This window comes from Marmota monax, unplaced genomic scaffold (genome assembly GCF_021218885.2).
Source record: "Marmota monax isolate L192 unplaced genomic scaffold, Marmota_monax_Labrador192_F-V1.1 WCK01_AAM20220418_F8-fsc00017, whole genome shotgun sequence".
NCBI lineage: Eukaryota > Metazoa > Chordata > Mammalia > Rodentia > Sciuridae > Marmota > Marmota monax.
In genome coordinates this window covers 23,207,980-23,225,288 of record NW_026695241.1, presented here as the reverse complement: position 1 = coordinate 23,225,288, position 17,309 = coordinate 23,207,980, and the positions used below count along the sequence as shown (strand labels likewise).

At 36.3% G+C, this 17,309-nt stretch overlaps 1 protein-coding gene across 16 annotated transcripts in view; it reads left to right on the top strand.

Annotated features, from left to right (window-relative positions):
• Sipa1l1 (signal induced proliferation associated 1 like 1) overlaps positions 1-17,309 on the top strand; it is a 367,512-nt gene that overhangs the window by 246,638 nt on the left and 103,565 nt on the right. For all 16 annotated transcript variants that reach the window (XM_058577710.1, XM_058577721.1, XM_058577720.1 and 13 more), the window contains one exon: positions 5,165-5,353. In XM_058577710.1, the coding sequence (XP_058433693.1) occupies positions 5,165-5,353 (189 nt within the window). The remainder of the gene's footprint in view (positions 1-5,164; positions 5,354-17,309) is intronic.

The following is a 17,309-nucleotide window of genomic DNA, read 5'->3' as shown; positions in this document are numbered from 1 at the left end:
CCACTCAGGACAGCTGGAAAGCACCAGCCAACTTGAGAAATGGGCATGCTGGTGGAGAAGAGTGGGTTACCTGAGACTTAGCTCAGTTGTCCAGGTTATGGCAGAGGACATTTTTTGAGCCAAGAAGAGCAAAGGGAACTTTATTTCTCCTACCCTCACTTTGCTGCACCTTGGACAAACACTGTATAAGCCTATAACACAGTTGGAACCATAGACTCTCCATTTGTGGGTTGAACAGGCTCTTTTAGAGTCTAAATACACATAATATATGGGTTTATCTTAAAATGAAACTCTAGTTAAGAAAAAAGAAAAGCAAAACTAAAATAGCCAACAAAGCTTTTTAAAATTGTGAACAAGTTTTGGATCATGGGATCTTTTATTTATTTATTTTTCCCCTAAACATTGGTATTGTCCCAGTTATCAGTGTGTTTTCCTCTCAGCTTTAATCCTAAATTCTCTTTAAGATCATTCTTATGCATTAATGCCTAATACACCCTTGAGGTATCTAGAAAATAATGGTTTTGAAACTGGTTTAAATAGTACATTTGTTTTCATTTCCCCTATTGAATCAAGGGTAGTTTCAGGAGTTGGCTTCACTTAGTAATTGTTCCTAAGCTTGAACTCTGGGGAAATTAAAAATAGGGATTTTAACAACAACACTTTAAATCTAATGTGGTGTTTACAGTGGCCAGGGAGAAATGAAGAGCTGTCCCTTCCCACTTTCAAAGCTGCTGGTTTAGCCATGTGCCACCTCTATGGAGTGTCCTGTGTTGGCAGGTAGACACAGGCAGCTGCCCTTGTCCAGCTTCCCAGATCCACAAGATTTCTGTGAATACCCTCATCTTACTTCCAAATGTTTTCGTCCTTTCTGTTGTATCTTTTTCCCCCTCCCAGGGCTATTTTATTTTAACCCCATCATTTGCTTCCTTTTTGTTGGTATTTTTATCCATTATCCAAAGCTTCTTGCCACTGTCCTATCCCATCCTTCCTGCAGAGTACTGGAGTTTCCTCGGGGCCCTTTCTTTCTCAGACCCTGTCTCTGGCTTCTGCTGGTAACTCTTCAACATCTTGACTCAGCTGTGCCCTGGGAACCACTCTTGTCTTTCCCTCCTATTCTCTCACCTCTTCCCACCTGGCTTCTGACTCCTCCCTCTGGTTTATGGTCACAGGGTTAGCCTTTTTGTTCTTTTCCTTGGTCCTTTTCCTTCACCTTTGTTGTTGTAAGTGCCCGTGTCAAATGCTGTTCACAACACTGGGGCTAGCCAGGTGCTGTGGCACACGCTTACATATTCCTAGTGACCCAGGAGGATGAGGCTGGCAGTGGGCAATCTCAATACCAGCCTGGGCTTAGTGAGACCCTGTTTCAAAACTAAAAAGAAAAAGGGGTTGGGAATGTGGCTCAATGGCAGAAAGTTCTAGGGTTCAGTTCCTAGTGCCTCAAAACCAATCATCCAACAAAATATACCATGGCCATTTGTTGTTAAAGATTGATGTTCAGTTCCTGGTAACCTGGGGATTGTAGTTGTTCAGTTCAGAAACCTTGAAGTCACATTTTGACTCTTCTCCTTTCCTCCTGCCCCCGAATCTGTTCTTTAAGCAATCTTTGTCCATTGTCTTCAAAATACTGCAAGTCTAGATCTCAACCATTCTCACCCCCAAACCTGGACCTTGCTCTGAGAACTCCTTTCCCTGCCTCTGCCCTGAACCTGGGCTTCCTTTTAGCTCAGAGGGAATCTCTTTGAAATGTAATCCATATCTGCCCCATCCTCCTTCAAAATCCCTTCAAAGTTCTCCATATCCTCCTGAGTAAAAGCCAGAGTCCTTGATAGCTCAGTGACCTGGCATATCTACTTCCCAGCTGTCTCTGCCACCTCATCTCAGGATCTCCCATAACTCCTACTGCTCAGTCTCTTGCAGCCACAGAGGCCTCCTTCCCCTCTAGGTGACCTCAGGATACCTGTGCCTCTGGACTTCAGTACTCCCTATTCTTCCCTCTGACAACATCTTCCCCATGTCCTTCCCTCTGGCCTTCTCTGATACATCAGAGGGACCTTCCTCCACATCGGGGTCTAAAATTTCTATTCCCTCCCCATTTATGACATTTTTGTTGTTGTTGTCTGGTTTGGTTTTGATGGTCCCAGTTGAACTCAGAGCCTCACACATGCTAGGCAAGTGATGTACCATTGAGTCCCACCCCAACCCCATTTTAAATTTGATTCCATGCTTTATGTTTCAGTAACTCTTAACACTGTCTTACATATTGTGCTTTTAAATTTTGTTTGCTTACTATTGTAAGCCCTGTGAGGGTGGAAACTTTTATCTGAGTTGTTCTTTACTATACGCCTAATGCCTAAAGTAGTCCTTTCAAGAGACTGGGGGTGAAGAATCATAGTCGAACACTTGTCTAGCATGTGCATGGCCTTGGGTTCCATCCCAGAATCTCAAGAGAAGAAAAATTATAATAAAATTAAACTGTCCTTTCTCTCTTTTCTCCTCCCTTCTTCCCTTTCTCCCCCTCTTCTCTTTTCTCCTTTTTTTCTTTTCTCCCTCCCTCCAGCATTTATTTCCTCTAGTGTTTATTTAATTGATCACCACTAACTTATCTGTAATCTTTTGCTTTCCAAGAAAAATAATCCTTATATATGGTTCAATTTTAATGCCTGTATAAGACTTGCTATAGAGGTGAAATTGCTAATGCCCGTTGGTAGAGGTATTTTTAAATGTTGGTCCTGCCCACGCTCCTGGACCTTGTGGTTCAGTCAGTTCACTTGTTTTACTGAAGCAAGTTTATTAGATGTACAACAAAATAACACTTAACTTTATATTAGGGACTTCCCAAGCCAATCAGTATATTGAAAAAAAAAAAAGAAAAGAAAACACAGTCATGGCATTGACATTGGCACTCCCATGGCTTTAGTGAATGGCATCCAGTAACAGAGACAGAAGCCAATCTCTTTCATCTCAGTAGAAGTCAGTCATTGCAAAACATCAACAAAAAAGTCCTTCCATTAATTTGTAGATATAGTGGTTTGTTTGTGAACAGTCTTCTGGCATATGAGTATTTTTAAACTCAGAAGCTCAAAGATTTTTATGAAGACTCTTCTCCTTGTTTCTGGAAGCCATTAATGAAAATATCAGTACATAGTGCCAGTGAGTCAGATGTAAAAATGAGTCATTCTTTCCTCATCTTCTTTGACTTTAAAATTAGCCTTTGTCTTTCTGTTGTGCAGGATGCAATGATGTGCATTTCTGGTCTTGGCTTCTAAATTGAAAATGCTCCCAGTCTTTGTGGTCCCCTATCCAGGCATGTATTATCTCATGAAGGGGAGAACCCAATAGTTACTGAGTTGTTCACCCATTGCCCATAATTTATAAAACAAAAACACTTTCTGTCAAATGAGATAGTATGTAAATGATGATTTTTCTATGCGTTATTTGAAATCATTTAAGGGTAGAAGATCCTCATTAAATAAATATATTGCAAATACCTCCAGTACCATTTCTTTTGTTTAGAGTAAGATACTGATACATTTTGTTTTCCCTAACCTCTATCTCTCTTCCCTCCATCAGTTGGCAGATGTTACAGATTTTACTTCCTGGCCGTGCTTCCTTTGGATTTCCTTTTCCCTGCTAATCTTATATCATGCCTTCTTTGCCTGTTACCTAAAGACTTTTAACTTCCTAACTGTATTCTCTGCTTCCAGTTTCTTCCTCTCATATCTCATTTGCCAATTTAGTTTCTGAAATTATATATTGTTTTCCCCATCTGAATGTGTCCTGTGATCACACAGGAGAGTGATGAGGTGCACATCCCTCAGTCAGCCTCAGGGTCTTCTGCTGTGGGTCCTGGCTCCCCCCAGCTCACAGCTCCATCATCACTCCTCCCTGGTTCTTTCTGGTCCAGCTGTAGCAATCACTCCTTCTTCTTTCACCCTGGTTTTTCCTATCTCTATACCTTTGCTCATCTTATCTGATATTTTCTTTTTGTAGAAATTGTTCCTTTATTCTACAATCCCTTTCTAATGCCATTCCTTCTGCCAGGGCCTTCCATTATTCCCTGAGCCACTATGGTGCCTCCTGTGCCTCTGGCCTCGTAGGACTTGGTCTCCTGATACTTTTCTGAGTAAATACCTCTCTCCCTGGTCGCACTTGTGTATTTCTCATCTCTCACCCTCTTCCGCGCCACACACTTCCCTTCATAAGTACTCCTCTGTCAGCTTTCTGATTGCAGTAGAATGTCTTACAACCTACACATTTACTGGGTATTTGTTCAGTTTGGTGCATTTCTTATGCCATCAAACAGTATTTATATTATGGCAACAATTTTGCCATGTGAAAATTTTTGGAAATTAAGAGCACGTCAGGCTTCATGTGTAGTTAACTTGCTCCAGCAAATCATCATTATGTAAAGAGATGTCTTTGCTTCTATTTTATAATAGAAGATATTTTAAGAAAGAAGGGAAAACATAAAGCAATTTCCAGTGCTGTACTGCTGTACTATAATCATTGTCCTATTATAGCAGCATTTGGAGATGTGAACAGTTTATGCTTGTCAACAAAGCATTATGAAACTTAAAACTTTATCCTGGCATTTACCTTTTATAATTCAAAAGTGCAACATTCGAATTCTATGCATTTTTTCTTCAGATGTCTCTCTGGGGTATCTCCTTAACTTCTTTGTTAGCATGCTTTGTGGCATTGTATGGCCATATAGAAATCTTGCTCTTACTGACTTTTTTAAAAAATATTTTTTTTTAGTTTTAAGTGGACACAATATCTTTATTTTACATTTATGTGGTGCTGAGGATCGAATTAAGTGCCTCAAGCATGCTAGGCAAGCGCTCTACCACTGAGCCATAACCCCAGCCCTCTTACTGACTTTTTAAGGGAATGTTTTATGTGCCACTTACCTAAATATCCTTGGAATACTTTATCATGAATTCCTGTGAACTTGTGTTGGTCTTTTGAAAATATTGACCTAATTTTTTATGTGTAAAGTTTGTTATCTCACTCTTCACAATCTTTGTTCCTCATTGGTTCAATCAACAAAAGTCATTTCCCAGCTCAGTAAGGAGCCTGCAAGATAGGCCTCCAGAGCATGTGACCTATTCAACAATTTCGTGCCCCCTGAGAGGCCTCACTGTGCCACCTGTCTCTCTTTCAGCTCATGACACTGAGAGGTTCTGTCTTAGAAGATGCTATTCCTTCAACAGCAAAGCACTCGACGGCTAGAGGGCTTCCTTTGAAAGAAGTGCTGGAGCACGTGATCCCCGAGCTCAATGTCCAATGCCTGCGGTTGGCCTTCAACACTCCCAAAGTCACAGAGCAGCTCATGAAGCTGGATGAACAAGGGGTGAGTGGCTTTCAGTAGAGCACATTCTTGCTGCTTGGCTTCTAGGATACAGGATTTAGTATTTCTTTTTTGGTAGAGAAAACTGATACCACTTATTAATAAGGATTCTAATTTTCTGTTTTCTTAACTTCTGGAACATTGCTCCTCCAATGAAATTTTCAGTGCCAGAACTGAAACTGTGTTCTTAAACTATGTTCATCTCTCTTGATACTCTTCTATACATGTAGTAGATTTTTCAAATATCTGGGAGTAAGTTGTAGCAATAATAATAGTAACAATAAGCATAATTATGTTATTACATTATAATAATTAGTACAGTAATAATAGGGGCTAACACTAATGAGCATATTCATCAGGCTATGTTCTAAGTACCTTAAATGTTATCCCATATAATCTCCCAACCTCAAGAGTATGTGCTGTTATTACCCATTTCAAAGATAAGAAATCTGGGGCACAGAGAGATTACATAATAAATCAAATTTCTCAGAGTTAATAAGTTGTGGAGCCAGGGATTAGTCATCTGCCTCGGAGCCTAAGTTGTTAGTCGCTCTGTCCCACCATTCTAAAAAATTAGACTTTAAAACCATTAGTAACACCAAAAATAAATTTTAGCCAAGATTTATAAACATAAAATTTTAAAATTTGGGGCCCAATAAATACCACAGACTTAAAATGCTTATGATTCACTTCCTTAATACTTCACATTCCAAAATGTAGAGGTCCTTTTGAGGCTAATGCGTGATAGGATAATCCATATAAAGGTTGCCTAAAGGAAGAAGAATTAACATCTGAAACTGTCTCTAACCAGAGAATGTTATCCACATTCTGCTTGGAGTAATTTGAACATATGTGCTAATTTTGTAGATGTTGCACTTGCGTAATCTTACTTTAACTTTTAGCACTTCAGCCATATTGCACCCTAGCAATGGGTAAAAGTAGTTTTACCATTGCATTTTTAAAATTCCTCAAAAAGTGAAAGTGGTCTAGGTAATGTCATTTTCTGAAAACTTTTGATGGTGTTTCCTTAATTTTATAAATTCCAAATTTATTAAAGCAAATATAAATTCGAAAAAAAATAAGTTTTGAGATATATTTATTATTTTAATCAAACAATAAGAATATAAAATGAACCAATAGTTGGATTTAACTTTTCTAATCCATGCTTTTTCTATCCATTTTGCTTTTCATAATGTGCCAACTGTCTATTCAACATGTGTATTTAAAGAATGCTGAGAGTATCCATGTGTATAACATGTAAATTGAAGCACTTTGTGTGTTTCAGAAAATAACTAATGCATAAACTTACTACTTTGAAGGCTGTTTTCCAGTAAATATTCTGGGCATTTATTCTAAAAAAGAAGGAGCAGAAAACTGATGATTAGGTTCAACTTTATTGATTCAGTCATTTCAGTGATTGTGCTTATTAAAGAGAATAAATAAACCCACTTAGGCATTGATAATATAATCATATACTTAACATCCTAAATTTATATTAGGACAGAATATTTTATATAAAGAAGGTGTTTATTGGGCTGAGAATGTGGCTCAAGCGGTAGTGCGCTCGCCTGGCATGAGTGCGACCTGGGTTCGATCCTCAGCACCACATACAAACAAAGATGTTATTTCCGCCGAAAACTAAAAAATAAATAAATATTAAAAAAAGAAGAAGGTGTTTATTATCATTTCCCCTTATTTTAAACATATCAAATAAAATACTCCAATTATAGATATTTCATAGATTTCTGGCACATTTTTGTCCTCTGTTAATGACTGCAAAATGTTTGACTGCAGATGGTGCTGTGTTGTGGTGAACATTTCATGGTTCCTTCACACAAGGAAGATAAGAGTCCTATAATGAATTCACCCAGAGTTAAATTTATTTAATTCATAAATTGGCCATTATTTTGTAATTATGGTTCTCCTGTCTTGGAGATGTTGAAATATCCTTCTCTTCATAAATTATTAATGGTAATATATGATAGTTATTTTGTTTAATTAAAAATTAAAATTTGGCAGTGATTTTCTCTGATTTTATTTTGGAAAGAAGTGCCTTACATACGTTATCTCATTGAATAGGGTTTTAGTATTTGGCAGCTTTTCCTCAGCAGTGGAATGTAAAAGTTTAAAGCACGCTGTCCTATGTGAGCAGCTCTGTATCTAGACCAAAGGGCACACTACCACTTGGCTTCTCTCCTGTCTTCTCTGTTTCCATTCATAGCATTCAAAGCCAGGATTGTGCTGGTATACAGCAGATGACAGGCATACTTCAGCACAGCAGTCAGTTTTTTTTCCATAGGAAATCTCATAAATCTCATTAATGCCTTGGAACCTTTTGTAGAAACTGATTATTTTGGTGCCTTTAGAAATGCAGATTTTAAAAAGAAATGCATGTACTGTAGGGGATATGCATATGAATCATTGCAAAGCATTTTTATTTTCCATCTGTGTCATCATTTTTAAAAACTTTAAGCTTGATATAGCCTCGATTTAAAGTGATTCATAGTGTGATACCAGGAAAACCAGACTCACCAAAAGGAATTTTTAAGTCTCCTTTTAAATTTTTTAAAATGATTTCTATTCTCATTAAATGGCTTATAAAATTATGCTTGGAAAAAGAAAACACAATTTGTTTGCTATATTGTGCATTTTGCCTTTCAAATCCGTGGTGCTTTATTTCTTTCTTTTATCAGTATGAAAACGTAAAATGAACAGAAGGAAAACATTAAAATTTTATTTGTAAAGTATACAAGAAAGCATTGCACAAAGATCTAATAATTTGTTTCTTATTTGACTTGACAATGATATGCATGTGGGATTGGAAGTAGGCATTTCCTTGAATTCCAAAGAAATTCATTTTAGAAAATAAATACATCCTTTGTGGCTTATCCTGGCATTCACATTCTCCTTCTTTATGCCTTTCTGGGCCTTTGTTGTTATTGATGTCTATTTCTACTGTTATGTAAAATGACAGTGAGAAAAGATAAAACTAACTTGACAGTGTTTTCAAACTGGCTAGAATTGAGAACACTTGGGGCCTCAGAAAATTTGAATGAACTTTGGATTTTGTTCACGCATCATGTCCTTATATCTTCATTTATTAGACAACTGAGAACATATATCATGATAGAAACAGATTACATGGATATGTGTTTCATTGTTACTCTGTTTCAATCACTTTACTGGCATCATCTGATTCAACCTTCACAGCAACCCTGAGTTGTCCCTTCCAGTTAGTTACTGGCCTGTTTTACACTTGAGGGGTTTGTGGCTTACAGCGGTTCTAAGGCCCATTTACTTTCCTCTCATCTTTAGTGATCCTGAACACTGGATACAAATTCACGTAATACTGCCTTTCATTTTTAAGATTTGAAAATTTTCCTTTACCTTTCCATTTCTTGAATTATTTTGATCCTTAAAAGAACATACAAGAGGAAATGAGGGGAAAGGGAAAAATAATACAAGGGGGAGAAATGAAGGTCAGTAGAGGGGGTAGAGAGAGAAGAGGGGTGGGGAGGGGAGGGGAGGGGGGATAGCAGAGGATAGGAAAGGTAGCAGAACATGACAGTCACTAGTATGGCAATATGTAAATCAATGGATGTGTAATTGATGTGATTCTGCAATCTGTATATGGGCTAAAAATGGGAGTTCATAACCCACTTGAAGCAAAGTGTGAAAGATGATATATCAAGAACTATGTAATGTTTTGAACAACCAACAATAAAAAAAAAATTAAAAAAAAAAAAAGAAAAAAAAAACTATATTGTGAAGTATTAAGGGATTCCACTACTCTGTTCTACTTTGTTTTGTTGTCGTTGTTGTTGTTTTGTATGCATTATTAGGAATTGAAACCCAGGGTGCTCTACCACTGAGCTACATCTCCAGAACTTTTCTCTTTTATTTTTGAGATAGAGTCTTGCTGAGTTGTCCGGGCGGGTATTTGCAATCCTCCTGCTTCAGCCCTGTGAGTTGCTTGGTATTACATGCATGTGCCACTACCCCCAGCTTCAACTTTTTAAATCATATGGCCAGTTTCATTATTTTTTAAATTTGACATATCTTAACCATTTTTCTTTAGTAGTTATTTTTAAAACACCTATATCTCATCTACTCTGCAAGGGGAATTATCACACCTACCCGTGTTTTAAGGAATTCACACATGTATAATACTTAATACCACACTGGGCAAATAAGTAGACATTCAAGAAATGTTAGTTTTTGTTGATAATTATAAAATAATAGCTTGTTAGTCACCCTTTACATGCATGAGCTCTTTTAATCTTAATAAACTTCCTATGAGAGAACATCTGTTATAGGTAACATATTATGCTTTTACAAGTAAGTGTGACCATTTCAAATCCAGTAAGTGCTTTTTAAGTACCACTCCTGGCAGATTGTTAAATACAATAGAGAATAAATAGCCTAGTAAGACACAGACCTTATACATGAAGGAGGCAAGGTCATAAATTACTGTAATGGATGTCAGGGTTAATATAAGAGAACTGCAAACAGAGAGTAATGGAGGTACAAGCCAACAGGGGCAAGTCATGTTGGTCCACAGAATGAGATGCATCTTAAAGGGGAAGAAAATTTCATCAGGCCAAAGAATAAACAGTAGGTCGCTCCAGACTCAAAATAGTGAGAACGAAGTACAGAGGGACAAGAGCAGAGTACTCTTATGGGGTGGGAAGCAGTCTAGTTGAACAGGAGTGTGAGGCACATGCAGGAGAGCAATAGAATAGGGAATTTTGATTTAGCAGTGACTTAAGTCAGATACTGTGTGAAGCAGTTTGCATGAATTATTTTAATTATGCCTCAGAATCCTTTAATGTAAGTGCTATTATTCCTGTTTTGCATACAAGTGCACTGAGGCACAAAGAGGCTGATCACAGTTAGGATCTGTGGAGGCTAGTCTTGAGTCCAGGCATAGGGACTCCAGAGCCCATGTTATCAACCAATACGCCACATAGCTTATCCTCCTTTCCCTCCCCATGCACGGGGAAGAAACTGGAACAATGGCTCCGAGTCTAATTGCCATAGGCTTCAATGCCTAGTATTAAGTGTAACATGTTAAGCCCAAATAAAATTGGAGTATGGCAGGCTCATAAATATTTAAAGCACAATTGCCAGTTTGCATTAATGAAATTGATAGGCCCGTTTTCACTAGGAAATGTCAGGGTTCATGTACAAGGAAGTGATTTTGCCTACATGAGTATCTTCATTTGGTTCCTAGATGATTATTAAAAATGTGCCCAAATGAAAATACTCATTGGGTTCTCAGTTTTTTAAAGTTACTCTTTAAGTTATTGAATTTAGAGTAGAAGGAAAGTAATATTTAATTTATGTCTGCAATTTATATCAAGAATGGATGAAAGGAAAAAAGCAATATTTATTCCATAATAAATAGTACTGATCTTTTGATTAAGGACATGAGTGAAATTCTCTGCTGACTTAAACCCTATTCATTGCCACGTTGTAGTGTTTTATTGTGAAGATAAATGAGTTTGACCAGCCGTTTTCTTTGTTGATTTCCAGCAGCTGTTTTGAAAAATGACCCAAAGGGAGACATTCTTTCCAAAACCAATTTTCTGTGAATGACGCTTTAGCAGAACAATTGTCATTCCTAGAGTTTAAATCTTCTTTTAGATAGTGTTTAAAAGTCAGGTGGCTACCAAATTGTACCTGTCAGCCATCAGGTCAGGAAATGGAGGTAGGGGCAGCCACAGCTTTGTCCTGTTTGCAAGGAGTGGTTACCCTGTGCTGGCCTATCCCAGTTCTTTTGCCCAACCAAGGCTGATTTGGATGACAGGATGGCTGTATCTCTCCAATGAGAAGACCCTGTGATTGGCTGACTGATAGCATTGGCATTTGTGGGACATGGCTGTGGTAGGACTGCAGTTTGCAGTGATGGAGTACAGCAAGATAAAGAGGCACTTGCAGTGAGGATTCTTTGGTTCATAGAATACAGAAAATACAAATATTACAGAATAACAGCAAACCTTTCAATCTTCTTTATTGTGAACTATTAATTATATTTTAAAATCAGCTTTAAAATAAAAAGTTAAACTAGTTTTTTCCTCTAGGATTTGAGTGGGTAATAAAAGTTTGAAAATAGACGTAATAAGACCATTAATTTAATGTTGAGGGGTCTTATTTCCATTCTCTTTCTATTGCCCCTCTCTCCACTCCTTCATAGTTACCACTTTTATGATTTCTTGTATACAGTGTTTCTGTATTTCTGTATTCAGATACTACCAAATATGCATACACAGTTTTATTTCTTTATATAAAATGTAAGACACTTCCTTTCTTACTTAGTAAAAGTATCTGGGAGATCTTTCCATGACAATACATAGAAAGGTTTCCTGTTATTTTTACTTCTGCATAGTATTCCATTGTATTGCTGTAGCATAGTTTCCCTATCAATGGTCATTTGGGTTGATTCCAACCTTTTTTCTGTTATAAACAGTGCTACAATTAAGAGTCTTTTCCTATATAATTAAAATTTGTTTTTTATAAATACCCCATACATTTTTTTTATTTTGTGAGAAATTTTACACAACACATTGTTAGATAAAATTATTAGCATGTGTAGACTGTTTCATTTATATTATGCCAAAGATAAAAATAGGTTAGGATATATCTATAAGTATATATAAATAATTTTGAAACTATGTATCAAATACTTTTAAAAAACTTTCCTACACAGTATCCAAATGTTATTTTTGTTAGTAATTTCCAATATGGATACAATTTTAAACTAGCATTTTTTTCGTATCAATAATTGATTTTTTTCCCAGTCTCTGTCATTCTTTCTGGAGGACAATATAGAGACTTATCTTCAGGAAGTAGTTAAGAGAGTTATGTTTATGAAAACCAAATCAAAATGAGTGCTGTCAATATGAATATTGAAGGTTTAAAACAAATGGCCAAAGTCTTCCATCAGTGGCAGATTAGCTTAATGAAGACCAACTACCCACTGAGAATGACAAGAAAGACTGGACGAAATATTTTCTTAAACTAAGTTGAGACTTTGGCCTCTGGAAATATGAAATGTATTTTCCCCCTGTTCTTCCTACTAAATACAGCCAATAATGCTGGATATTAGATATAAATAAAACATGAAAAGAGTTTGAAAGGTAGATAGGAGAAGGCAGACTGGCTAAGGACCTTGGGATCTGGGGAGTGCCACAGTGGTAAGATCTCTGGGTTTTCTGTTTTGCTTATATATCCCAGTTTGTGAGCTGAAAGAAGCCTGCAGCCTAGAAATCCCAATAAATACAGGCAAAAGAAGCCCCTTCACCCCCAAAGCCTAGTCCCTTTAGTCAAAGAACAACAACAACAACAACAACAAAAAAAAAACCCAAAGCCATAGAAAGGCAGAAAACTTGTAAACAATCCCTCTACTCCTACTAAATACCACAAAAACAAATAAGGAAGGGCTACAGCCTTCCCCCTTCCCTAAACTCTCCTGAGGCATTGCTAGAGAAGCCTAAGTGGGGAGCTGGAATTTGCCTCTCTGTGGAGTGGTAATGAGGAGCACCTGCTGCTCCCCTGTGATGGTGCCAGAGGAGGCCTAGTGGGGAGTCAGGACTTTGAGCACACTCAGCAAGTATGAGATCTATTCAAGTCCTCAATGCAGTGGCAGTGAAAACCACACAGAGTAGTAAGGCTCACCCCTGCACTTCCAGAAGGGTGGTTTCAGTGGAGAACTCATAGGGAGCTGGAACTTCCACTCCTGCCCTTTCCCTCTCATGCCAGTGGGACTGACTTTTAACCTCACCTAGCTATATCCTTTTCTCCCTATCAGAGTGGTAATAAAGGAGTCCTGCTAACAAAAAAGATTTAAATAAGATCCTAATCTCATAACATCTTATCCAATATATATAGATTTGAATTGAAAATCACTAGTCATACCAATGAAGAAAACATTAATTGGAAAGAGTTATTACATGCCAACACCAAGACAACACAGATGTTAGAATTATCTAACAGTGCTTTTTATAGCCATCATTAAAATGCTTAAAAAGCAATTAAAAGCATGATTTTAAAAAATTTTTAAAAAATCTTAGCAAAGAAATAGAAGATATTAAGCCAGGCATGGTGGTGCATGCCTGTAATCCCAGTGGCTCAAATGACCATTGATAGGGAAACTATGCTACCGCAATCAATAGAATACTATGCAGAAGTAAAAATAACAGGAAACCTTTCTATATACTGGCATGGAAAGATCTCCCAGATACTTTTACTAAGTAAGACAGGAAGATTACAAGTTTAAAGACAGCGTCAGCAATTTAGCAAGGCCCTAAGCAACTTAGTGAAATCCTGCATCAAAATAAAACATTAAAAAAAGGAGAAGGTGCTGGGAATGTGGCTCGATGGTTAAGTGCCCCTGAGTTTAATCCTAGTACCAAAAAAGAAAAGAGAAGAAATAGAAGATATCAGTAAGAAACAAACGGAAATGCTAGAACTGAAAATTACAGCAACAAAAATAAAAAGCTCAATAGGTACAGCAAGATGGGATAGATGGAGAAAAGAGTCTGTGAACTTAAATATGGAGCAGTAGAAACCATCCAGTTTGAATAACAAAGAGTTAGATGTAAAATAAAAATGGAGCCTCAGGATTTGTGCTACTGCAATATAATATTTAATAATTGTATTGTCGGAGCTTGGAAGACAATGAGAAAGAGGGCGGCAGGCTTTGAAAGAGTATTCAAAGAAGTAACAGCTAAAATCCTCCCCAATTTGGTATAAAACCTAAATCTTCAGATTTAAGAAGCTAAACAAGATAAATTCAAAGAAGTCCACAGCAAAATATATCATGGTTGGTTAATTTGACACACATTTGTTGAGAACATGTTATGTGCTAGGTACTGGATTTGTAAAGATGAACAAAGTATTGCCTCTGCTCTTTAGAAACTCGATGTCTAATCTGGGAAAAATAAATGAGCAACAATCTGAGAATATGTGAAATTTACTAAGGACACATAGAAATATAATTAATATTGCAGGGAGGTTGAATAATCTAAACACAATTAGGAAAAAAACCTCTAGTGTTGTTCTGCAGCACAGTGATTGTAGTTTATAATAATATATTACATCTTTTATGAAGTTCTAGAAGAGGAGTGTGAAGGCTCCAAACAGAAGAAAATGATAAGTAGATGGAGACACTAGTTACCCTGATTTGATTGGTGCACACTGTGCGCATGTGTTGAACTGTCGCACTGTATCCCGTTAATATGTACAATTAACTCATACTCATTAACATAGAAACTGGAAACTTCCAATTAAAAAAAAAAAACAACCAAAATATATCATGGTCAAATTTCGGAACACTATAGACAAAGTCTTGAAAGAAGCAAAATAGAAATGACACCTTATTATAGGGGAAGAACAATTTTGAATAAGAGATTTTTTTTTTTTATCAGAAGCTACTGAGGACAGAAGGAAATGGCATGGCATTTCTTAAATGCTGAAAAAAAAGAACTGTCAACCAAGAATTTTATGTTCAGGGAAAATATCCCTCAGGAATAAAGAGCAAATCAAGATGTTGTCAGTGAAGGAAAACAAGAGAATTTGTAACCAGCAGACCTACCCTAAAAATACAGATAGGAGAAGAGATTTTAAAGTTTTAGATAGGAGGAAAAAATAATAGAGTAAATATATGCATTATTACTTTTGCTATTGAGTTCCCTGCATTATTTTGGCATTTGAAGCAAAAGCTATACCAATGTTGAAGGTATGTATCAATGTGCATACAGAAATTCAGACAATTATTTTATATGTGGTAAAAGACAAAAAGCCTAAAAGGAGGTAAAGTTTGTATATTTGGTAAAATTGATACCTATAAACACTATTGGTAAATCAAAATAGAATTCTAAAACATAGTCAATCTTCAAAGACAGGATAAAGAAAATAAACAACAAATAAAATGGCAGACTTAATTAAGTTCTAACACATCAATTATTTCTTTAAATGTAAATGTTCTAAATATACCAATTAAAAGAAAGATTTACAGAATGAATTTAAAGTGAAACATTATCCAGTTATGTGAACTTTAAGCTACTTGACTAAACTCAGTTGAAATATAAAAGATTGCATTTATATATTATGCAAATGCTAATCAAAAGAAAGCCATAATGGCTGTTAAATTAGATAAAATAGAATTCAGACCAAAGAAAATTACCAGGGACAGGAAGGAAAAATGTATAATAGTTAAAGGGCAGTCTACCAAAAAAACATAGCAATCCTAGATGTTTGTGACCCAATAAAACAGCTGTAAAACATATGAGCTAAAAGCTGATAAAACTAAAAAGAGATCCATAATTACATTGGTTTTAACGATCTTCTTTGTACAACTAGATAGAAAATCAGCAAGGATATAGAACTACACAACACTATCAACTAGTAGGATCTAATCAACACAAAACATTCCTCACAATAGCAGAACATTATTTTTAAGCAACTTGGAGCATATGTCAAGGTAAACCAGATCCTAGGCTATAAAAGTCAGCAAATTTTTAAAAGGTGAAATCCTAAAAATAGATCATCTCCTTAACAAAGTAGATTCAAACTAGAAATAATAGAAATATAACAGAAATAGCTCCAGAAAAAGCCTTTGGGAATTTAAAATTTTATTAAGTGAAAGGAACATGAGAATATTTCAAAATTTACAAGATGCATCTAAATTGGCTGAGAATTGAAATTTATAATACTGTATGCTGCATAAGGAAAGATGAAAAGTCTTGTGACCAATGCGGTGGAGCATTCCTGTAATCCTATGACTCAGGAGCCTGAGGCAGGAGGATCACAAGTTCACAGCCAGCCTTGGCAACTTAGCAAGACCCTGGCTTAAAATAAAAAGGAAAAGGTCTGGGGTTGTACTCAAGTGATAGAGCACTTGCCTAGCATGCATGAGGTTCTGCGTGCAATCCATAGGACTACCAAAAACACTAAGTAATAATAACAAATGAATAAATAAGTAAAATGTTTCAATTGAGTAATCCAAGATCATACCTCGTGTAATTGAAAAAGAGAGAGCATGCAAAATAAGTGCAAAGAAGACAGAGGAAGTTATAAAGATAGAAGTCAATCAGTTGATAACAGAATGATGGTACAAAAAGCTAGCTCTGTAAAAAAAAATCAATAAAGTTGAAAATACTCTAGGAAGACTAACAAAAGAAAAATCTGGAGCTAAAACAACTCTTGCCATAATCAAGAATGAAATGGAATGTCTACCAGTGCAGTGAACATCTGCAGTGTAATACAGTGGTACTATGTACCTATGTAATTTTGATAACTCAGGTGAAATGGAACAACTCCTTTAAAACACTACCACAACTCATCCCTATAATTTTTGAGAAAATTAAATCAATAATTTTAGAACTCCAGAAGTAATCTACAGAGCCAGATGGTTTCTCTGGAAAATTCTACCTAATATTTAAAGAAAGATCATCACCAGTTCTACACAGTTTCTTCTAGAAAGTAGATGATGGATACTTCTCAGTTCATTTTATGAAGCCCTGATACCAAAGCTAGAAAAAGTAAGAAAGAAGAAAACTATAGGCCCTGTTCCTCATTAATGTACACTCAAAATTCCTGGATATTAGCAAATGTAACTCAGTAATTTACATATATAAATTATAGATCCAAACCTAGTTGGGTTTATTCCAAAGATGCAAGGCGGGCTCACCATTCACAAGTAGGTGAGACTCATTATGACTCACAGTACAAGTATGTAGACTCCCCTTACTAACAGCCTAGAAAAATCACACATTTAAGAAATTCAAAGCTATTCATGATTTTTAAGAAAGATTAGAATAGAAAGGAACTTTCTCTTGATAAAGAACAGCTACAAAAAATCTACACTTATATCATACGATGGTAAGACTGAATATTAACGAGGGAATAATGTGTTCTGTCCCCACTCTTATTCAGCATAGTACTGGAAGTTCTCATC